At 41.4% G+C, this 24,687-nt stretch overlaps 1 protein-coding gene across 5 annotated transcripts in view; it reads right to left on the reverse strand.

Moving 5' to 3' along the window:
- The window catches only part of shep (alan shepard), a 336,340-nt gene that overhangs the window by 79,420 nt on the left and 232,233 nt on the right, over nt 1-24,687 (reverse strand). For all 5 annotated transcript variants that reach the window (XM_071691043.1, XM_071691040.1, XM_071691045.1 and 2 more), the window contains one exon: nt 15,014-15,072. In XM_071691043.1, coding sequence (XP_071547144.1) covers nt 15,014-15,072 — 59 coding nt within the window. The remainder of the gene's footprint in view (nt 1-15,013; nt 15,073-24,687) is intronic.

Below are 24,687 nucleotides of genomic sequence, written 5' to 3' on the forward strand. Positions count from 1 at the left end.
CATTCACACAGAATGAGTATGGAAAGGATAACAATGAGAACATATGTGTCAAAAGTCCCCTGGGGGAACAAGTGGGGGACCAAATTGGACATGGAAGGATGGAGTGAAAAAGATTTTGAGTGATCGGGGCCTGAACATGCAGGAGGGTTAAAGATGTGCAAGGGATAGGGTGAACTGGAAAGATATGGTATAATAATGGGGTTGACATACTGTCAATGGACTGACCTTGGACATATGAAGCATCTAGAGTACACATTGAAAAGGTCTGTGGGGTCTGGTTGTAGATATGGAGCTGTGATTTTGGTGCATTACACATGACAGCTAGAGAATGAATGTGAGTAGAAGCGGCCTTTTATCTTTTATGTCTGCTTTTGGCACTAACTTGCTAACACAGAAACAGCAATCAAGTATGAAAAAAGTAATAATTCCGATGCCATAAATACTGTAACGGCAAATCAAGATTCCTTGAATATCCAATCAAATGTGGGATAATTAATTGCAAAGTTCTGTTAACTTAAAGCATGAAAAATGTATAAAAGGTTATTTTTGTCTATATGTGCATACTAATGATAGTAACTTCTATAGTATGGTAAGCAATGTCATGTAATAGCTACTACAACAATTACTTTACATTCGGTCAATATCAATTCAATCAAAGTTACATACAATATCTTCTTACTTACCATAAATGATTAACACCCTTGTGCACCACAACATGAATGTTGGGTCAATTTCCAATCCTGTCTAATTTGGGGGAAAAAACTTAAAAACTGAGTAACTGCAGTTGACATGAGAATTGGCATGTTATTCCTCTCATGGTAATGCAACTCTTTTGAGGCAGAGGGACTTCTTGATTTATGCATATTTGATTTACACTATTTCTAGAAAAATATGCTCAGTCCAGTTACACCTTTTTTTAATTTGTGTGGGCTTAAGTTTGCAATAACACTAACATCACAGGGCAGGTAGTGTGGTGGTGTGGTATTGCCAATGCTAAGTAAGATGCATAAGTACATATGGTGTGGATACAGTCTACAGTCATGGAGTGCTACAGTATACTGTATACAGCATGTACTTTGCTCCTTGTATCACCCCATCTTTGCTTATTTTACATTTTCATAGTACCAGTGGTGCTAAGAGGCATAAGAACATCACCACTGAAATTAAGTTGGATGTGCTTAAACATTATAAAAAAGGTGAACAAACAGCTGATATCAAGCATGCCTTTGGACTCGGCGAATCTTCTTTACGGATTATTTGTGATATTGAAAAGAAGACCAAGGAGAGCAACAAGAGTGGAACATTAATCAGAGCACCTAAGATCTCATATTTCTGAAGTTCAACAATGGAGAGAATGGAATGAATGTTAGGCACATGGATCGAACATCAAACTTATGAAAATGTTCCCATCAGCATGCTTGTGATAAATGTAAAGGCCTGTATATATGATGAGCAGAAGATCCATTTCAAGCAAGTCCTAGTTGGTTCATGAATTCTGGGAAACGCTACAATTACCACATCATCAAGACGAATGGTAAGGCTGCTTCTGCTGCTGATGTTGCTCCTCAAAATTTCCTAGGAACCCTCAAGACCATTACTGAGGAAGGCAGTTATTCTAAGAAGATCCTTAACATGGAAGGGAATAAACTATTTTGGAAGAGAATGCCTTCAAGGTTGTACATTTCCATGGAGAAAACTGCACCAGGATTCAATCTTTTTTTTTACAGAATTCACTGTACAGCATTAATGTTACAGAATTTTATATTTCCTGGTATGTGCATACTGTAGTTTTTCACTGGTACAATACTCATTAGTCTTATCAATAATGATCTCCATTAATTACGTTGATATACACAAGAACATATCAATCACATGAAGTGAGAGGTGTCTGTGCATGACAAACCTACATAGCATGCATCATAAAAACATCAGTTATCTCCCAGCAGCCATGCCGGAAGGTACTGTGTGCTAACCCTCTCTTGTCCCTCTCACACACTCCTACCTTCCACTGTGTAGGAATATTCACCTGTAAAACTGTTTGTAATGTATTTAAAAGTGTTTATTGGTGTATTTTAATATTTCACTTGTTCAAATGTGTAACCCTCGTTTGTATGTGAACCAATGTTGTCTCTTGCAATAAATGCCCCTCTGTACATATGATAAACATCTTATCCCTATTTTAATGTGATGAAAGATAAAGAATTGTCACAAAAGAATGTGTTGTTACATTTCAGGATATTTAGGGTCTTACAACATAACACACCACATTTATTCAACCCAGTTACAGTGCCCCAGTACATTTGTGCATAAGGCCAGTGTCTGGTAGTTGTTAATAATGATGTGATGAGCTAGAGAATGCCTTAGTGCAGTGTGAATCCAACTCCAAGTACGAAACTGATGATCCTAAATCTGATGACAGTGAATAACCGCAATTGTATTTCGCAGGCTTCTGCAATATGACCTTCCCCCTGCAGCCACTTCTATCTAGCCAGGGTCATGAGGTGCACAGCAATTACCACAGGTGTAACCATCTACTCCTCCCCATGCCATCACTGCTGCCAACCCTACTGCACACCATGCAACTCTCACAAGTGTTTAGCATTGCATTGAAAGGTACGGCTGTTATAAAATATAGTTTTAAGTAATCAGTATAATACTTCAAAGACTATATTACTATATAATTTGTTACACTCCAGTATGTCGCATTAACAGTACACTGCTACGTAAAAAAGGATTTTTCAAAAATTGCTTACAGCCAATTCTTACATGATAGTATAATTCAGAAACCAACATAACATACCTAGACATGTATACTTGCCGATGAAATAAAAAAAAGAAAAAATGTAAAAGCAATGGCAAAACTTAGAGGGACCAGTTTGGGAAAATTTCTCAATATTCCATTTTTTCAGTCTAATATCCTTAGTATTACTTATATCTAATTTCTAATTTCACCAATGTAAAACATCTTTATATTGTATAACACTAATTGTGCTTACTCAGACTTCTGTTGACAAAAAACCTGAGTTGATTGTACTGAAAACTAAAACAGTTTCACAGTCAAAAATATTTCTCCTTTTCTTTTTCTTTTCCTGGTTTTATGTGAAAAAGCAACGAATTCTACATAGAATGTAGCTGACTTCACTTGAAAGAATTAATCAGATCCCAAAGTATCTATCCGAAGAAAAGAAATGCAATGTCACTTTCCATGCCAGAAGGTCACAATTAATATGATACCTGCAAGAAGATAATGTTATCAGTACGGTGGTGTGCGAGGGTGTTAAACACTGATTAGCATTTGTTATTGGTATAGGTAGCAGTGAAACATGATACTGCTTCACAGGCAGTATACAACCGGTGCAGCTGCAAAGACAGTATACCTGTGGTGCAGCTTCACAGGCAGTATACTGCTGGTGTAGCTTCAAACAAAGTATAAGGCTATACATTGCTGATGCTGCTTTACATGCAGTATACTGCTGTTGCAGCTTCACAAGCAGTATATTGCTGGAGCAGCTTTTCAAGCAGTATGCTGCTGCTCAACAGCTGGTAATGTTTAACAGCCATTATCCTGCTGGTGAGGCTTCTCAAGCAGTATATTGCTGATCACTGTTATTATTATAAGCACATCAATGACCATTGTGTCAGCGTCGCGTCGCCTCGCCGCAGTGTATCGAGACAGACTTCCCCAGAACTTTTAAAGGGGAAGTAAATGTTTATAGTTGTGTTAATGGAGTGATAGTTTTCATGCATGGTGTTTTTGACAAGAAAATAGTGAAGTTGGAGAAAAATGTAGCTTAGACATTGAAGCTTATTGATACAGAGGTGAAATTGATGAGAACTGCTATTGACATTTGTGTGAATAAATTGTACATTTCCTTTTCCATAGCCAGAGGTTGAACCATTATGTGACATTCTTTTTTTTCATTCATTTCAATCTAAAAGTTTGTTTTCTAAATTGTTTCTTACATTTTTCATATGTATATATATGTATGTGTGTGTGTGTGTGTGTATGTGCGTATGTGTGTGTATGTGTGTGTGTGTGTATATGTATATATATATGTATATTATCCCTGGGGATAGGGGTGAAAGAATACTTCCCACGTATTCCTCGCGTGTCGTAGAAAGCGACTAGAGGGGACGGGAGCGGGGGGCCGGAAATCCTCCCCTCCTTGTATTAACTTTCTAAAATGAGAAACAGAAGAAGGAGTCACGCGGGGAGTGATCATCCTCCTCGAAGGCTCAGAGTGGGGTGCCTAAATGTGTGTGGATGTAACCAAGATGTGAAAAAAGGAGAGATAGGTAGTATGTTTGAGGAAAGGAACCTGGATGTTTTGGCTCTGAGTGAAACGAAGCTCAAGGGTAAAGGGGAAGAGTGGTTTGGAAATGTCTGGGGAGTGAAGTCAGGGGTTAGTGAGAGGACAAGAGCAAGGGAAGGAGTAGCAATACTCCTGAAACAGGAGTTGTGGGAGTATGTGATAGAATGTAAGAAAGTAAATTCTCGATTAATATGGGTAAAATTGAAAGTTGATGGAGAGAGGTGGGTGATTATTGGTGCATATGCACCTGGGCACGAGAAGAAAGATCATGAGAGGCAAGTGTTTTGGGAGCAGCTGAATGAGTCTGTTAGCGGTTTTGATGCACGAGACCGGGTTATAGTGATGGGTGATTTGAATGCAAAGGTGAGTAATGTGGCAGTTGAGGGAATAATTGGTATGCATGGGGTGTTCAGTGTTGTAAATGGAAATGGTGAAGAGCTTGTAGATTTATGTGCTGAAAAAGGACTGATGATTGGGAATACCTGGTTTAAAAAGCAAGATATACATAAGTATACTTATGTAAGTAGGAGAGATGGCCAGAGAGCGTTATTGGATTACGTGTTAATTGACAGGCGTGCGAAAGAGAGACTTTTGGATGTTAATGTGCTGAGAGGTGCAACTGGAGGGATGTCTGATCATTATCTTGTGGAGGCTAAGGTGAAGATTAGTATGGGTTTTCAGAAAAGAGGAGTGAATGTTGGGGTGAAGAAGGTGGTGAGAGTGAGTGAGCTTGGGAAGGAGACCTGTGTGGGGAAGTACCAGGAGAGACTGTGTACAGAATGGAAAAAGGTGAGAACAATGGAAGTAAGGGGAGTGGGGGAGGAATGGGATGTATTTAGGGAATCAGTGATGGATTGCGCAAAAGATGCTTGTGGCATGAGAAGAGTGGGAGGTGGGCTGTTTAGAAAGGGTAGTGAGTGGTGGGATGAAGAAGTAAGAGTATTAGTGAAAGAGAAGAGAGAGGCATTTGGACGATTTTTGCAGGGAAAAAATGCAATTGAGTGGGAGAAGTATAAAAGAAAGAGACAGGAGGTCAAGAGAAAGGTGCAAGAGGTGAAAAAAAGGGCAAATGAGAGTTGGAGTGAGAGACTATCAGTAAATTTTAGGGAGAATAAAAAGATGTTCTGGAAGGAGGTAAATAGGGTGCGTAAGACAAGGGAGCAAATGGGAACTTCAGTGAAGGGCGTAAATGGGGAGGTGATAACAAGTAGCGGTGATGTGAGAAGGAGATGGAATGAGTATTTTGAAGGTTTGTTGAATGTGTCTGATGACAGAGTGGCAGATATAAGGTGTTTTGGTCGAGGTGGTGTGCAAAGTGAGAGGGTTAGGGAAAATGATTTGGTAAACAGAGAAGAGGTAGTAAAAGCTTTGCGGAAGATGAAAGCCGGCAAGGCAGCAGGTTTGGATGGTATTGCGGTGGAATTTATTAAAAAAGGGGGTGACTGTATTGTTGACTGGTTGGTAAGGTTATTTAATGTATGTATGACTCATGGTGAGGTGCCTGAGGATTGGCGGAATGCGTGCATAGTGCCATTGTACAAAGGCAAAGGGGATAAGAGTGAGTGCTCAAATTACAGAGGTATAAGTTTGTTGAGTATTCCTGGTAAATTATATGGGAGGGTATTGATTGAGAGGGTGAAGGCATGTACAGAGCATCAGATTGGAGAAGAGCAGTGCGGTTTCAGAAGTGGTAGAGGATGTGTGGATCAGGTGTTTGCTTTGAAGAATGTATGTGAGAAATACTTAGAAAAGCAAATGGATTTGTATGTAGCATTTATGGATCTGGAGAAGGCATATGATAGAGTTGATAGAGATGCTCTGTGGAAGGTATTAAGAATATATGGTGTGGGAGGCAAGTTGTTAGAAGCAGTGAAAAGTTTTTATCGAGGATGTAAGGCATGTGTACGTGTAGGAAGAGAGGAAAGTGATTGGTTCTCAGTGAATGTAGGTTTGCGGCAGGGGTGTGTGATGTCTCCATGGTTGTTTAATTTGTTTATGGATGGGGTTGTTAGGGAGGTAAATGCAAGAGTTTTGGAAAGAGGGGCAAGTATGAAGTCTGTTGGGGATGAGAGAGCTTGGGAAGTGAGTCAGTTGTTGTTCGCTGATGATACAGCGCTGGTGGCTGATTCATGTGAGAAACTGCAGAAGCTGGTGACTGAGTTTGGCAAAGTGTGTGGAAGAAGAAAGTTAAGAGTAAATGTGAATAAGAGCAAGGTTATTAGGTACAGTAGGGGTGAGGGTCAAGTCAATTGGGAGGTGAGTTTGAATGGAGAAAAACTGGAGGAAGTGAAGTGTTTTAGATATCTGGGAGTGGATCTGTCAGCGGATGGAACCATGGAAGCGGAAGTGGATCATAGGGTGGGGGAGGGGGCGAAAATTTTGGGAGCCTTGAAAAATGTGTGGAAGTCGAGAACATTATCTCGGAAAGCAAAAATGGGTATGTTTGAAGGAATAGTGGTTCCAACAATGTTGTATGGTTGCGAGGCGTGGGCTATGGATAGAGATGTGCGCAGGAGGATGGATGTGCTGGAAATGAGATGTTTGAGGACAATGTGTGGTGTGAGGTGGTTTGATCGAGTAAGTAACGTAAGGGTAAGAGAGATGTGTGGAAATAAAAAGAGCGTGGTTGAGAGAGCAGAAGAGGGTGTTTTGAAATGGTTTGGGCACATGGAGAGAATGAGTGAGGAAAGATTGACCAAGAGGATATATGTGTCGGAGGTGGAGGGAACGAGGAGAAGAGGGAGACCAAATTGGAGGTGGAAAGATGGAGTGAAAAAGATTTTGTGTGATCGGGGCCTGAACATGCAGGAGGGTGAAAGGAGGGCAAGAAATAGAGTGAATTGGAGCGATGTGGTATACAGGGGTTGACGTGCTGTCAGTGGATTGAATCAAGGCATGTGAAGCGTCTGGGGTAAACCATGGAAAGCTGTGTAGGTATGTATATTTGCGTGTGTGGACGTATGTACATGTGTATGGGGGGGTTGGGCCATTTCTTTCTTTCGTCTGTTTCCTTGCGCTACCTCGCAAACGCGGGAGACAGCGACAAAGTATAAAAAAAAAAAAAAAAAAAAAAAAAAAAACAATGACCATTCATACTCTCAAGCCATTAGGTGTTTCTCTGGACTATAGTATGTAATTACCTATTTGTACAGTATGGGAAGGGGGTTTTACATTCTCTATTATCATACAACCTCTTAAATTTATGTATGCTGTCTGTATTAACCAAAACCTCAGTCAATCTGCTTCATTCCTCCCCCACTCTTACACCATGCCTCATGCCTCGTAACCATATAACATTGTAGGATGTATTTAGGGAATCAGTGATGGCTTGAGAAGTGTGGGAGGTGGGCAGATTAGAAAGGGTACTGAGTGGTGGAATCAAGAAGTAAGATTATTAGTGAAAGAGAAGAGAAAGGCATTTAGACAATGTTTGCAGGGAAACAGCGCAAATGACTGGGAGATGTATAAAAGTAAGAGGCAGGAGGTGCAAGAGGTGAAAAAGAGGGCAAATGAGAGTTGGGGTGAGAGATTATCCTTAAATTTTGGGGAGAACAAAAAGATGTTTTGGAAGGAGGTAAATACAGTGTGTAAGACAAGAGAACAAATGGGAACATCAGTGAAGGGGGCTAATGGGGAGGTAATAACAAGAAGTGGTGATGTGAGAAGGAGATGGAGTGAGTATTTTGAAGGTTTGTTGAATATGTTATATGATAATGTGGCAGATATAGGATGTTTTGGTCAAGGTGGTGTGCAAAGCGAGAGGGTCAGGGAGAATGGTTTGGTAAACAGAGAAGAGGTAGTGAAAGCTTTGTGGAAGATGAAAGCCAGCAAGCCGGCGGGTTTGGATGGTATTGCATTGGAATTCATAAAAGAAAGGGGTGACTGTGTTGTTGACTGGTTGGTGAGGATATTCCATGTATGTATGGCTCATGGTGAGGTGCCTGAAGATTGGCAGAATGCATGCATAAGGCCATCGTACACAGGCAAAGGGGATAAAGGTGAGTGTTCAAATTACAGAGGTATAAGTTTGTTGAGTATTCCTGGGAAATTATATAGGAGGGTATTGATTAAAAGGGTGAAGGCATGTACAGAGCATCAGACTGGGGAAGGGCAGTGTAGTTTCAGAAGTAGTAGAGGATGTGTGGATCAGGTGTTTGCTTTGAAGAACGTATGTGAGAAATACTTAGAAAACAAATGGATTTGTACATAGCATTTATGGATCTGGAGAAGGCATATGATAGAGTTCATAGAGATGCTCTGTGGAAGGTATTAAGAGTATATGGTGTGGGAGATAAGTTGCTAGAAGCAGTGAAAAGTTTTTATCGAGGATGTAAGGTACGTGTACAAGTAGGAAGAGAGGAAAGTGATTGGTTCCCAGTGAATGTTGGGTGGTGGCAGGGTTGCATGATGTCTCCATGGTTGTTTAATATCTTTATGGATGGGGTTGTTAGGGAGGTGAATGCAAGAGTTTTGGAGAGAGGGGCAAGTATGCAGTCTGTTGTGGAAGAGGGCTTGGGAAGTGAGTCAGTTGTTGTTCGCTGATGATATAGGCTGGTGGCTGATTCATGTGAGAAACTGCCGAAGCTGGTGACTGAGTTCGGTAAAAAGTTCAAAAGAAAGAAAGCTGAGAGTAAATGTGAATAAGAGCAAGGTTATTAGGTACAGTAGGGATGAGGGACAAGTCAACGGGGAGGTAAGTTTGAATGGAGAAAAACTGGAGGAAATGAAGTGTTTTAGATATCTGGGAGTGGATTTGGCAGCGGATGGAACCACGGAAGTGGAAGTGAGTCACAGGGTGGGGAGCGTGCGCGCGAGGTAGCGCTAGAAAGAGACAACAAAGGCCACATTCGTTCACACTCAGTCTCTAGCTGTCATGTATAATGCAACGAAACCACAGCTCCCTTTCCACATCCAGGCCCCACAAAACTTGCCATGGTTTACCTCAGACGCTTCACATGCCCTGGTTCAACCCATTTACAGCACATCGACCCCGGTATACCACATCGTACCAATTCACTCCACTCCTTGCATGCCTTTCACCCTCCTGCATGTTCAGGCCCCAATCACTCAAAATCCTTTTCACTCCATCCTTCCACCTAAAATCTGGTCTCCCACTTCTCCTCATTCCCTCCACCTCTGAAACATATATCCTCTTCGTCAATCTTTCCTCACTCATTCTTTCCGTGTGACCAAACCATTTCAGTACACCATCTCCTCTCTCAACCACACTCTTTTTATTACCACACATCTCTCTTACCCTTTCATTACTTACTCGATCAAACCACCTCACACCACACATTGTCCTCAAACATCTCATTTCCAACACATCCACCCTCCTCTGCACAACCCTATCTTTAGCCCGTGCCTCGCAACCACTGTTCCTTCAAACACACCCATTTTTGCTTTCCAAGATAATGTTCTCGCCTTCCACATATTCTTCAACGCAACCAGAACCTTCATCCCCTCCCCTACCCTGTGACTCACTTCTGCTTCCATGGTTCCATCCACTGCTAAATCCACTCCCAGATATCTAAAACATTTCACTTCCTCCAGTTTTTCTCCATTCAAACATACCTCCCAATTGACTTGTCCCTCAACCCTACTGAACCTAATAAACACGCTCTAATTCACATTTACTCTCTGCCTTCTTCTTTCACACACTTTACCAAACTCAGTCACCATGGAGACTTCATGCACCCCTGCCGCAAATCGACATTCACTGGGAACCAATCACTTTCCTCTTCCCACTCATACACATGCCTTACATCCTTGATGAAAACTTTTCATTGCTTCTAGCAACTTGCCTCCAACACCATATACTCTTAATATCTTCCACAGAGCATCTCTATCAACTGCATCATATGCCTTCTCCAGATCCATAAATGCTACATACAAATCCATTTGTTTTTCTAAGTATTTGTCACATACATTCTTCAAAGCAAACACCTGATCCACACATCCTCTACCAATTCTGAAACCAAACTGCTCTTCCCCAATCTGATGCTCTGTACATGCCTTCACCCTCTCAATCAATACCCTCCCATATAATTTCCCAGGAATACTCAACAAACGTATACCTCTGTAATTTGAACACTTACCTTTATCCCCTTTGCCTTTGTACAATGGCACTATGCATGCATTCCACCAATCCTCAGGCACTTCACCATGAGCCATGCAAACACTGAATATCCTCACCAACCAGTCAACAATACAGTCACCCCCTTTTTTAATAAATTCCACTGCCATACCATCCAAACCTGCCACCTTGCAGTTTTTCATCTTCTGCTAAGCTTTCGTTACCTCTTCTCTGTTTAACAAACCATTCTCCCTGACCCTCTCACTTCGCACACCACCTTGACCAAAACACCCTATATCTGCCACTCTAACATCTAACACATTCAACAAACCTTGGAAATACTCACTCCATCTCCTTCTCACATCACCACTACTTGTTATTACCTCCCCATTAACCCCCTTTACCCATGTTCCCATTTGTTCTCCTGTCTTACGCACTTTATTTACCTCCTTCTAAAATATCTTTTTGTTCTCCCTACAAGTTATTGATACTCTCTCACCCCAACTCTCGTTTGCCTTCTTTTTCACCTCTTGCACCTTTCTCTTGACATCCTGCCTCTTTCTTTTATACATCTCCCATTCATTTGCACTATTTCCCTGCAAACATTGTCTAAATGCCTTTCTCTTCTCTTTCACCAGTAATCTTAATTTTTCATCCTACCACTCACTACCCTTTCTAATCTGCCAACTTCCCATGCTTCTCATGCCACAAGCATCTTTTGCACAAGCCATCACTGCTTCCCTAAATACATCCCATTCCTCCCCCACTCCCCTTATGTCCTTTGCTCTCACCTTTTTCCATTCTGCACTCAGTGTCTCCTGCTACTTCCTCACACAAGTCTCCTTCCCAAGCTCACTTACTCTCACCACTCTCTTCACCCTAACATTTTCTCTTCTTTTCTGAAAACCTCTACAAATCTTCATCCTCGCCTCTACAAGATAATGATCAGACATCCCTCCAGTTGCCCCTCTCAGCACATCAACATCCAAAAGTCTCTCTTTCATGCACTTATCAATTAACACATAATCCAATAATGCTTTCTGGCCATCTCTCCTGCGTATACTTATGTACATATATTCCTGCGAGTCCACAGGGAAAATGAAACACAATAAGTTCCTAAGTGCACTTTCATGTAATAATCACATCGGGGAGATACAAAAAAGAAATATAAGTTGATATACAACAAAGAGACATAGCTAGGATGCCCTCTGGTAAACAAGACTCATAGGAATATACTTGATCACGCGCAAAATTGTGATCCTTTCCAATATATATTATCTCGGAAAGCAAAAATGGGTATGTTTGAAGGAATAGTGGTTCCAACAATGTTGTATGGTTGCGAGGCATGGGCTATGGATAGAGTTGTGTGCAGGAGGGTGGATGTGCTAGAAATGAGATGTTTGAGGACAATATGTGGTGTGAGGTGGTTTGATCGAGTAAGTAATGTAAGGGTTAGAGAGATGTGTGGTAATAAAAAGAGTGTGGTTGAGAGAGCAGAAGAAGGTGTTTTGAAATGGTTTGGTCACATGGAGTGAATGAGTGAGAAAAGATTGACAAAGAGGATATATGTGTCAAAGGTGGAGGGAACGAGGAGAAGTGGGAGACCAAATTGGAGGTGGAAAGATGGAGTGAAAAAGATTTTGAGTGATCGGGGCCTGAACATGCAGGAGGGTGAAAGGCGTGCAAGGAATAGAGTGAATTGAACGATGTGGTATACCGGGGTCGACGAGCTGTCAATGGATTGAACCAGGGCATGTGAAGCGTCTGGGGTAAACCATGGAAAGTTCTGTGGGGCCTGGATGTGGAAAGGGAGCTGTGGTTTTGGTGCATTATTACATGACAGCTAGAGACTGAGTGTAAACGAATGTGGCCTTTGTTGTCATTTCCTAGCACTACCTCGCACACATGAGGGGGGAGGGGGTTGTTATTCCATGTGTAGCGAGGTGGCGAGGGGAATAAATAAAGGCAGACAGTATGAATTATGTACATGTGTATATATGTATATGTCTGTGTGTGTATATATATGTATACATTGAGATGTATAGGTATGTATATTTGCGTGTGTGGATTTGTATGTATATACATGTGCATGTGGGTGGGTTGGGCCATTCTTTCGTCTGTTTCCTTGCGCTACCTTGCTAACGCGGGAGACAGCGACAAAGCAGAATAAAGAATAAATATCTATTTATTTATTCATTTTGCTTTGTCGCTGTCTCCCGTGTTTGCGAGGTAGCACAAGGAAACAGACGAAAGAAAGGCCCAACCCACCCACATACACATGTATATACATACACATCCACACACAAATATACATACCTATATATCTCAAGGTATACATATATATACACACACAGACATATACATATATACACATGTACATAATTCATACTGTCTGCCTTTATTCATTCCCATCGCCATCCCGCCACACATGAAATAACAACCCCCTCCCCCCTCATGTGTGCAAGGTAGCGCTAGGAAAAGACAACAAAGGCCACATTCGTTCACACTCAGTCTCTAGCTGTCATGGATAATGCACTTTGTCGCTGTCTCCTGCGTTAGCGAGGTAGCACAAAGAAAAAACAGACAAAAGAATGGCCCAACTCACCCACATGCACATGTATATACATACAAGCTCACATATGCACATATACATACCCATACATTTCAATGTATACATACATATACATACACAGACAAATACATATATACACATGTACATGTTGCTGCCCTCAGCCATTCCTGTCACCACCCCACCCCATATGAAATGGCACCCCCCCCTCCCCCTGGACACACATGAGGTAGCACTAAGAAAAGACAAGAAAGGCCACATTCATCCACACTCAGTCTCTAGCTGTGATGTGTAATGCAGTGACACCACAGCTCCCTTTCCACATCTAGGCCCCACAAAACTTTCCATGGTTTACCCCAGATGCTTCACATGCCCTGGTTTAATCCACTGACAGCACATCAATCCTGGTATACCACATCGTTCCAATTCACTGTATTCCTTGCATGCCTTTCGCCCACCTGCATGTTAAGGTGGCGTTCAAAATCATTTCCACTCCATCCTTCCATCTCCAATTTGGTCTCCCAGTTCTTGTTCCCTCCACCTCAAACACATATATCTTCTTTGTCAATATTTCCTCACTCATTCTCTCCATGTGACCAAACCATTTCAATACACCCTCTTCTGCTCTCTCAACCACACTTTTTATTACCACCATCACTCTCACCCTTTCATTACTTACTGAGGTAGGGGAGAAAGAATTCTACCTCTGTATTCCTCACATAATAGAAGGTGACTATAGGGGGTAGGAGCAGGGGGCTGGAAACCCTTCCCTTCTTGTATTCAAATTTCTAAAAGAGGAAACAGAAAGTAAAGTTGTCTTCATTTAAAGTAGTTTCACCCAGGGTAACACTTCAGGAATGCATTCAGTAAGTTTATCAAGGAGTTCTGGTACAATTTTGAGCAAACCAATTATCAATTTTCTTGTTTTATTGAAAATACAACACATCAAAAAATTTTGTTTTTTCCAAAACTCATTTTTTTTTGCTTTCCTACATCCAGAAAATGTTTTTTAAACAGCACCACAAAGGTCCCACAGGTACCATTTCATGGGAGTCTAGTGTATTAGAGATAAAGAAAAAAACTGCTTTTCAGTTAAATGAGTATGTACACTATCATTACAAATGAAATGATAATTCACAATACTCAGAATTCCAACAAGACAAACTCCTGCCTTTAAAGTCAGGCTAAATCAGGGATTCTGATTTCATAATCACCAACAGTGAAATCCTTTCTGTTGCTATGTTTTATGTGTTAACTAACTCTATGAGACAAATATTCCACATACTCTGACATACTGTTTCCAATAGTATGAACAGCTTGCTTGCCTTTTGGAAAGTTTATCATTCTCACTGAAAAAGAAGGCTCTTGAATATGAACTGAGATAGCACTACTGAATTACAGCTCTGGGGTCTCCAGTTCTTGAATCTTAACTCCCTCAAAAGACACTAATTGAGGTATGCCTTTACGTACACCGGAGGATGCTGGAGATTCCTGATGTTTGTGCTTTCATCTCCAGAAACACAAAGGCCAATCATATTCCCAGGTTGGGCCATAAGTGTAAGATCTTAAAAACATGAAAGAATTCATTTGCAATGACCAAGTATGAAATAACGTCTGTGGGCACCAGATTATTTAACATTTTCATCAATAACCTAAGGGACAAAATAAGCGTTAAACCTTTAGCCTGGTCTCTACAGCCAATAACCCAATTCTTACAAATTTGTATAGTGGCTGCCTATCCACCATCTGTCCTAAACCATTATGGAATACTCTAACAGCCCAGTGCCTGCCTTGCAATACACAAGTATGCTCTGGAACAAGATAATGGAATTATACGAAGATCAGTGCATGTACAATTGCATTCCAATATGGATGAATATGTGGAACAGGAAGGTTACTTTAAAAACTAGATTTGTTATCTATGTCTTCATAAACCTGTTGCCTATGAGAGATCCAGCAAGCCATCAGTATAAATGTATAACTACATGTATGACAATTTCCCAACAAGGAAGACATCAACTGTCTCACAATGTAAGGTTGAGAGATAAAACTCACCTTTGCACTTATTGGTGTTTTTATCAAGTATAGCTTTTGTTGATATGATGGTGCCATACCTGAAAAATAATGATGGCTCTGATTCAATAAATGTTGTGTCAGTTCACATAGAAAATTTAAATAACTTTCGAAGCACATTACTGAAAATAAATTTGACAATAACTCATAATTCATTTACACACATTTAAGACTGATAAAACTTTTACATGATAACGGAATACCCACACTAAAAATAATGAATATAGGCACAATACTAAGAGTCCATAATCCTAAGGACCAAGAAATGTGTGGCATTTTCATTTTCACGTATTTTAGAAATATGAACTACACTTTGGTCTGTAACTAACAGAGTTTTGTATGCCTAATACACATTCTAAATGATATTTGTTTGTCATGTAAATATATATTGCACAAAAAAGTTCCTGAAATATTTGCCTTACATAAATAAAACTCTTCTCTATTTCCATTCACTTAGTCAGGTAATCCAATGAAGCATTCTACCCTAACTTCTGTAAGACTCATTCTTTCTGCATAATGGGGAAGTGCAATAAGCTTCCTCTTCACAATTCTACTGACAGCACTATCAATCAGATGCTGTTTGGATGCCATTACAAGTATATAATCTATGAAAATATACACAAATAAGTGAAAAACCATGGAGACATCACACACACCTGCCGCAAACCTACATTCACTGAGAACCAATCACTTTCCACTCTTCCTACATGTACACATGCCTTACATCCTCGATAAAAACTTTTCACTGCTTCTAACAACTTGCCTCCCACACCATATATTCTTAGTACCTTCCACAGAGCATCTCTATCAACTCTATCATATGCCTTCTCCAGATCCATAAATGCTACATACAAATCCATTTGCTTTTCTAAGTATTTCTCACATACATTCTTCAAAGCAAACACCTGATCCACACATCCTCTACCACTTCTGAAACCACACTGCTCTTCTCCAATCTGATGCTCTGTACATGCCTTCACCCTCTCAATCAATACCCTCCCATTTAATTTACCAGGAATACTCAACAAACTTATACCTCTGTAATTTGAGCACTCACTCTTATCCCCTTTGCCTTTGTACAATGGCACTATGCAAGCATTCCATCAATCCTAAGGCACCTAACCATGAATCATACATACATTAAATAACCTTACCAAATCAGTCAACAATACAGTCACCCCCTTTTTTAATAAATTCCACTGCAATACCATCCAAACCTGCTGCCTTGCCAGCTTTCATCTTCCGCAAAGCTTTTACTACCTCTTCTCTGTTTACCAAATCATTTTCCCTAACCCTCTCACTTTGCACACCACCTTGACCAAAACACCCTATATCTGCCACTCTATCATCAAACACATTCAACAAACCTTCAAAATACTCACTTCATCTTCTTCTCACATCACCACTACTAGTTATCACCTCCCTCACTGAAGTTCCCATTTGCTTCCTTGTCTTACGCACTTTATTTACCTCCTTCCAGAACATCTTTTTATTCTCCCTAAAATTTAATGATACTCTCTCACCCCAACTCTCATTTGCCCTCTTTTTCACCTCTTGCACCTTTCTCTTGACCTCCTGTCTCTTTCTTTTATACATCTCCCACTCATTTGCATTTTTTCCCTGCAAAAATCGTCCAAATGCCTCTCTCTTCTCTTTCACTAATAATCTTACTTCTTCATCCCACCACTCACTACCCTTTTTATCAACCCACCTCCCACACTTCTCATGCCACAAGAATCTTTTGCGCAAGCCATCACTGCTTCCCTAAATACATCCCATTCCTCCCCTACTCCATGTCTCCATGGTTGTTTAATTTGTTTATGGATGGGGTTGTTAAGGAGGTGAATGCAAGAGTTTTGGAAAGAGGGGCAAGTATGCAGTCTGTTGGGGATGAGAGAGCTTGGGAAGTGAGTCTGTTGTTGTTCACTGATGATACAGCGCTGGTGGCTGATTCATGTGAGAAACTGCAGAAGCTGGTGACTGAGTTTGGTAAAGTGTGTGAAAGAAGAAAGTTAACAGTAAATGTGAATAAGAGCAAGGTTATTAGGTACAGTAGGGTTGAGGGTCAAGTCAACTGGGAGGTAAGTTTGAATGGAGAAAAACTGGAGGAAGTAAAGTGGTTTAGATATCTGGGAGTGGATCTGGCAACGGATGGAACCATGGAAGCGGAAGTGAATCATAGGGTGGGGAAGGGGGCGAAAATCCTGGGAGCCTTGAAGAATGTTTAGAAGTCGAGAACATTAACTCCGAAAGCAAAAATGACTATGTTTGAAGGAATAGTGGTTCCAACAATGTTGTATGGTTGCGAGGCGTGGGCTATGGGTAGAGTTGTGCACAGGAGGGTGGATGTGCTGGAAATGAGATGTTTGAGGACAATAAGTGGTGTGAGGTGGTTTGATCGAGTAAGTAATGTAAGGGTAAGAGAGATGTGTGGAAATAAAAAGAGCATGGTTGAGAGAGCAGAAGACGGTGTTTTGAAATGGTTTGGGCACATGGAGAGAATGAGTAAAGATTGACCAAGAGGATATATGTGTCGGAGGTGGAGGGAACGAGGAGAAGTGGGAGACCAAATTGGAGGTGGAAAGATGGAGTGAAAAAGATTTTGAGTGATCGGGGCCTGAACATGCAGGAGGGTGAAAGGCGGGCAAGGAATAGAGTGAATTGGATCGATGTGGTATACCGGGGTCGACGTGCTGTCAATGGATTGAATCAGGGCATGTGAAGCGTCTGGGGTAAACCATGGAAAGTTCTGTGGGGCCTGGATGTGGAAAGGGAGCTGTGGTTTTGGGCATTATTACATGACAGCTAGAGACTGAGTGTGAACGAATGGGGCCTTTGTTGTCTTTTCCTAGCGCTACCTCGCACACATGAGGGTGAGAGGGATGTTATTCCATGTGTGGCGAGGGGAATAAATAAAGGCAGACAGTATGAAGTATGTACATGTGTATATATGTATATGTCTGTGTGTGTATATATACGTGTACAATGAGATGTATAGGTATGTATATGTGCTGTGTGTGGACGTGTATGTATATACGTGTGTATGGGGGTGGGTTGGGCCATTTCTTTCGTCTGTTTCCTTGCATTGCCTCGCAAACGCGGGAGACAGCAACAAAGCAAAATAAAATAAAAAAATAAATAAATAAAAAAGTGAAAAACATGAAGCTTTACCACAATATATTCAAATGGTGGGAGCAATGACTAAGTGGTAGTAAGTGCTATGGCATTGGACAGTAAACAGAGCAGTCAACTTTAGAAACTCATGTCTATTGTAGGCAGTTATCTTGAATATGTTGGATCACACATTTCTGCAGTATAAGACGTTTGGAACGCACATTTACAATATTCTACCACTACTATGAAGTTTCTGTCTCAAAAATATAATTCAAAAGATCTTGAGAGAACATAATGCAAAACATACAATTAACTTCTGATCTAAAATCCCTAAATGGAGAAGGAGGGGGATGGGGAGGAGTGCTACTCACTCATTATCTAGAATAATGATGAAAAACCTAAATGTGAATAAGAGCAAAGTTATTAGGTTTCGTAGGGTTGAGGGACAAGTTAGTTGGGATGTGAGTTTGAATGGAGAAAAATTGGAGGAAGTGAAGTGCTTTACGTATCCGGGAGTGGACTCAGCAGCAAATGGAACCATGGAAGTGAAAGTGAGTTATAGGGTGGGGGAGGGGGCAAAGGTTCTGAGAGCAATGAAGAATGTGTGAAAAGAGAGAATGTTATTTCAGAAAGCAAAAATGGGCATGTTTGAAGGAACAGTGGTTCCAACAATATCATATGTTTGTGAGGCATGGGCTATAGATAGGGTTGTACAACAGAGGGTGGATGTGTTGGAAATGAATTGCTTGACAACAATATGTGGTGTGAGGTGATCTAATCAAGTAAGTAATAAATGGGTAAGAAAGATGTACAGTTACATAAAGAGTGTGGTTGAGAGAGCAGAAGAGGGTGTGTTGAAATGGTTTGGACATATGGAGAGAATGTGTGAGAAATGACTGAAAGAGAGGATATTTGTGTCAGAGGTGCAAGGAACAAGGAGAAGCGAAAAGAGATATTAAACTGGAGGTGGAAGGATGGAGTGAAAAAGATTTTAAATGATAACGGGTCTGAACATGCAGGAGGGTGAAAGGCATTCAAGGAATAGAGTGAATTAGAATGATGTGGTATACCAGGGTCAACATACTGTCACGGGACTGAACCAGGGTATGTGAAACATCTGGGGTACAGCATAGAAAGGTTTTGTGGGGCCTGGATGTGGATAAGGAGCTGTGGTTTTGATGCATTACACATGACAGCAAGAGACTGAGTGTGAATAAATATGGCCTGTTTTTGTCTGTTTTCCTGTGAGGTGGGGTGGCACCAAGAATGGATAAAGGCGATAAAGTATGAATATGTATTTATCTTTTCTTTTTTATCATACTTTGTCGCTGTCTCCTACGTTAGCGAGGTAGCGCAAGGAAACAGACAAAAGAATGGGCCAACCCACCCATATACACATGTATATACATACACATCCACCCACACACATATACATACCTATACATCTGAATGTTAATTATTCATTTATTTTACTTCGTCACTGTCTCCTGCGCTAGCATGGTAGCGCAAGAAAACAGACGAAAGAATGGCCTAACCCACCCACACACACATGCATATACATACACGTCCACACACGCATATATACATACCTATACATCTCAACGTATACATATATATACACACACAGACATATCCATATATACACATGCATATAATTCATACAGTCTGCCCTTATTCATTCCCATCGCCAGCCCGCCACACATGAAATAACAACCCCCTCCCCACGCATGAGCACAAGGTAGCGCTAGGAAAAGACAACAAAGGCCACATTCGTTCACATTTGCGAGGTAGCGCAAGGAAACAGACGAAAGAATGGCCCAACCCACCCACATACACATGTATATACATACACATCCACACACGCAAATACACATACGTATACATCTCAACGTATACAAATTTATACACACAGAGACATATACATATATACACATGTACATAATTCATAGTCTGCACTTATTCTTTCCCATCGCCATTCCGCCACACATGAAATGACAACCCCCTCCCCCTGCATGTGTGCAAGATAGCACTAGGAAAAGACAGCAAGGGCCACATTCGTTCACACTCAGTCTCTAGCTGTCATGTATAATGCACCAAAACCACAGCTCCCTTTCCACATCCAGGCCCCACAGAACTTTCCATGATTTACCCCAGACGCTTCCCATGCCCTGGTTCAATCCATTGACAGCATGACGACCCCGGTATACCACATCATTCCAATTCACTCTATTCCTTTCACGCCTTTCACCCTCCTGCATACTCACCGCTTCTCCTCGTTCCCTCCACCTCTGACACATATATCCTCTTAATCAATCTTTCCTCACTCATTCTCTCCATATGACAAAACCATTTCAAATTACCCTCTTCTGCTCTCTCAACCACACTCTTTTTATTACCACACATCTCTCTTACCTTTTCATTACTTACTCGATCAAACCACCTTACACCACATACTGTCCTCAAACATCTCATTTCCAACACATCCACCATCCTCTGCACAACCCTATCTATAGCCCACGCCTCACAACCATATAACATTGTCGGAAACACTATTCCTTCAAACATACCCATTTTTGCTTTCCGAGATAACGTTCTTGCCTTCCACACATTTTCCAACGCTCCCAGAACTTTTGCCCCCTCCCCCACCTTATGACTCACTTCTGCTTCCATGGTTCCATCCACTGCCAAATCCACCCTCAGATATCTAAAACACTTTACTTCCTCCAGTTTTTCTCCATTCAAACGTACCTCCCAATTGACTTGTCCCTCAACCCTACTGTACCTAATAACCTTGCTCTTATTCACATTTACTCTCAACTTTCTTCTTTCACACACTTTACCAAACTCAATCACCAGTTTCTGCAGTTCCTCACCCGAATCAGCCAACAGAGCTGTATCATCAGCGACCAACTGACTCAATTCCCAAGCTCTGTCATCCAAAACAGACTGCATACTTGCCCCTCTCTCCAAAACTCTTGCATTCACCTCCCTAACAACCCCATCCATAAAAAAATTAAACAACCATGGAGACATCACACACCCCTGCCGCAAACCTAAATTTACTGAGAACCAATCACTTTCCTTTCTTCCTACTCGTAAGCATGCCTTACATCTTCGATAAAAACTCTTCACTGCTTCTAACAACCTGCCTCCCACACCAAATATTCTTAACACCTTCCACAGAGTATCTCTATCAACTCTATCATATGCCTTCTCCAGATCCATAAATGCTACATACAAATCCATTTGCTTTTCTAAGTATTTCTCACATATATTCTTCAAAGCAAATATCTGATTCACACATCTTCTACCAATTCTGAAACCACACTGCTCTTCCCCAATCTGATGCTCTGTATATGCCTTCATCCTCTCAATCAATACCCTCCCATGTAATTTCCCAGGAATACTCAACAAACTTATACCTCTGTAATTTGAGTGCTCACTTTTATCCCCTTTGCGTTTGTACAATGGCAATATGCAAGCATTCCGCCAATCCTCAGGCACCTCACCATGAGTCATACATACATTAAATAACCTTACCAACCAGTCAACAACACAGTCAACCCCTCTTTTAATAGATTCCACTGCAATACCATCCAAAAGTAAAAGCTTTGCGAAAGATAAAAGCCTTGCTGGCTTTCATCTTTCGCAAAGCTTTTACTACCTCTTCTCTGTTTACCAAATTATTCTCCCTAAACCTACCACTTTGCACACCACCTCGACCAAAACACCCCATATCTGCTACTCTTATCATCAAACACTTTCAACAAACCTTCAAAATACTCACTCCATCTTCTCACATCACCACTACTTGTTATCACCTCCCCAGTAGCTCCCCTCCACTGATGTTCCCATTTGTTCCCTTGTTTTCCATGCTTTATTTACCTCCTTCCAAAACATCTTTTTATTCTCCCTAAAATTTAATGATACTCTCTCACTCCAACGCTCATTTGCCCACTTTTTCACTTCCTGCACCTTTCTCTTGACCTCCTGCCTCTTTCTTTTATACATCTCCCACTCATTTGCATTTCTTCGCTGCAAAAATCGTCCAAATGCCTTTCTCTTCTCTTTCACTAATAATCTTACTTCTTCATCCCACCACACACTACCCTTTCTTATCTGCCCACCTCCCACGCTTCTCAAGCCACAAGCATCTTTTGTGCAATCCATCACTACTTCCCTAAATACATCCCATTCCTCCCCCACTCTCCTTACCTCCTTTGTTCTCACCTTTTTCCATTCTGTACTCAGTCTCTCCTGGTACTTCCTTACACAAGTCTCCTTCCCAAGCTCACTTACTCTCACCACTCTCTTCACCCTAACATTCTCTCTTCTTTTCTGACAACCTCTACAAATCTTCACCTTCGCCTCCACAAGATAATGATCAGACATCCCTCCAGTTGCACCTCTCAGCACATTAACATCCAAAAGTCTCTCTTTCACGCGCCTATCAATTAACACATAATCCAATAATGCTCTCTGGCCATCTCTCCTACTTACATACGTATACTTATGTATATCTCTCTTTTTAAACCAGGTATTCCTAATCATCAGTCCTTTTTCAGCACATAAATCTACAAGCTCTTCACCATTTCCATTTACAACACTGAACACCCTATGTACACCAATCATTCCCTCAACTGCCACATTACTCACCTTTGCATTCAAATCACCCATCACTATAACCTGGCACGTGCATCAAAACTACTAACACACTCACTCAGCTGCTCCCAAAACACTTGCCTCTCATGATATTTCTTCTCACGCCCAGGTGCATATACACCAATAATCACCCATCCCTCTCCATCCACTTTCAATTTCACCCATATCAATCTAGAGTTTACTTTCTTACACTCTACCACATACTCCCACCACTCCTGTTTCAGGAGTAGTGCTACTCCTTCCCTTCTCACCAACCCCTGACTTTACTCCCCAAGACATTCCCAAACCACTCTTCCCCTTTACCCTTTAGCTTCGTTTCACTCAGAGCCAGAACATACAGGTTCCTTTCCTCAATCATACTACGTATCTCTCCTTTTTTCTCATCTTGGTTACATCCACACACAGTTAGACATCCCAATCTGAGCCTTCAAGGAGGATGAGCACTCCCCACATGACTCCTCCTTCTGTTTCCCCTTTTAGAAAGTTAAAATACAAGGAGGGGAGGGTTTCCAGCTCCCCACTCCCGTCCCCTTTAGTCGCCTTCTATGACACGTGAGGAATGCATGGGAAGTATTCTTTTTCCCTTATCCCCAGGGATATTGGTATCATTTATTATCTATTTATTATACTTTGTCGCTGTCTCCCACGTTAGTGAGGTAGCGCAAGAAAACAGACGAAAGAATGGCCCAACCCACCCACATACACATGTATATACATACATGTCCACACATGCATATATACATACCAATACATTTTAACGTATACATATTTTTTTTTTTTTTGCTTTGTCGCTGTTTCCCGCGTTTGCGAGGTAGCGCAAGGAAACAGACGAAAGAAATGGCCCAACCCACCCCCATACACATGTATGTACATATGTCCACACACGCAAAAATACATACCTACACAGCTTTCCATGGTTTACCCCAGTTGCTTCACATGCCCTGATTCAATCCACTGACAGCACGTCAACCCCGGTATACCACATCCATCCAATGCACTCTATTCCTTGCCCGCCTTTCACCCTCCTGCATGTTCAGGCCCCGATCACACAAAATCTTTTTCACTCCATCTTTCCACCTCCAATTTGGTCTCCCTCTTCTCCTCGTTCCCTCCACCTCTGACACATATATCCTCTTGGTCAATCTTTCCTCACTCATTCTCTCCATGTGCCCATACCATTTCAAAACACCCTCTTCTGCTCTCTCAACCACGCTCTTTTTATTTCCACACATCTCTCTTACCCTTACGTTACTTACTCGATAAAACCACCTCACACCACACAATGTCCTCAAACATCTCATTTCCAACACATCCATCCTCCTGTGCACAACTCTTTCCATAGCCCACGCCTCGCAACCATACAACATTGTTGGAACCACTATTCCTTCAAACATACCCATTTTTGCTTTCCGAGATAATGTTCTCGACTTCCACACATTCTTCAAGGCTCCCAGGATTTTCGCCCCCTCCCCCACCCTATGATTCACTTCCGCTTCCATGGTTCCATCCGCTGCCAGATCCACTCCCAGATATCTAAAACACTTTACTTCCTCCAGTTTTTCTCCATTCAAACTTACCTCCCAACTGACTTGACCCTCAACCCTACTGTACCTAATAACCTTGCTCTTATTCACATTTACTCTTAACTTTCTTCTTTCACACACTTTACCAAACTCAGTCACCAGCTTCTGCAGTTTCTCACATGAATCAGCCACCAGCGCTGTATCATCAGCGAACAACAACTGACTCACTTCCCAAGCTCTCTCATCCCGAACAGACTTCATACTTGCCCCTCTTTCCAAAACTCTTGCATTCACCTCCCTAACAACCCCATCCATAAACAAATTAAACAACCATGGAGACATCACACATCCCTGCCA

The sequence above is a fragment of the Panulirus ornatus genome, chromosome 50 (genome assembly GCF_036320965.1).
Source record: "Panulirus ornatus isolate Po-2019 chromosome 50, ASM3632096v1, whole genome shotgun sequence".
Taxonomy (NCBI): Eukaryota; Metazoa; Arthropoda; class Malacostraca; order Decapoda; family Palinuridae; genus Panulirus; species Panulirus ornatus.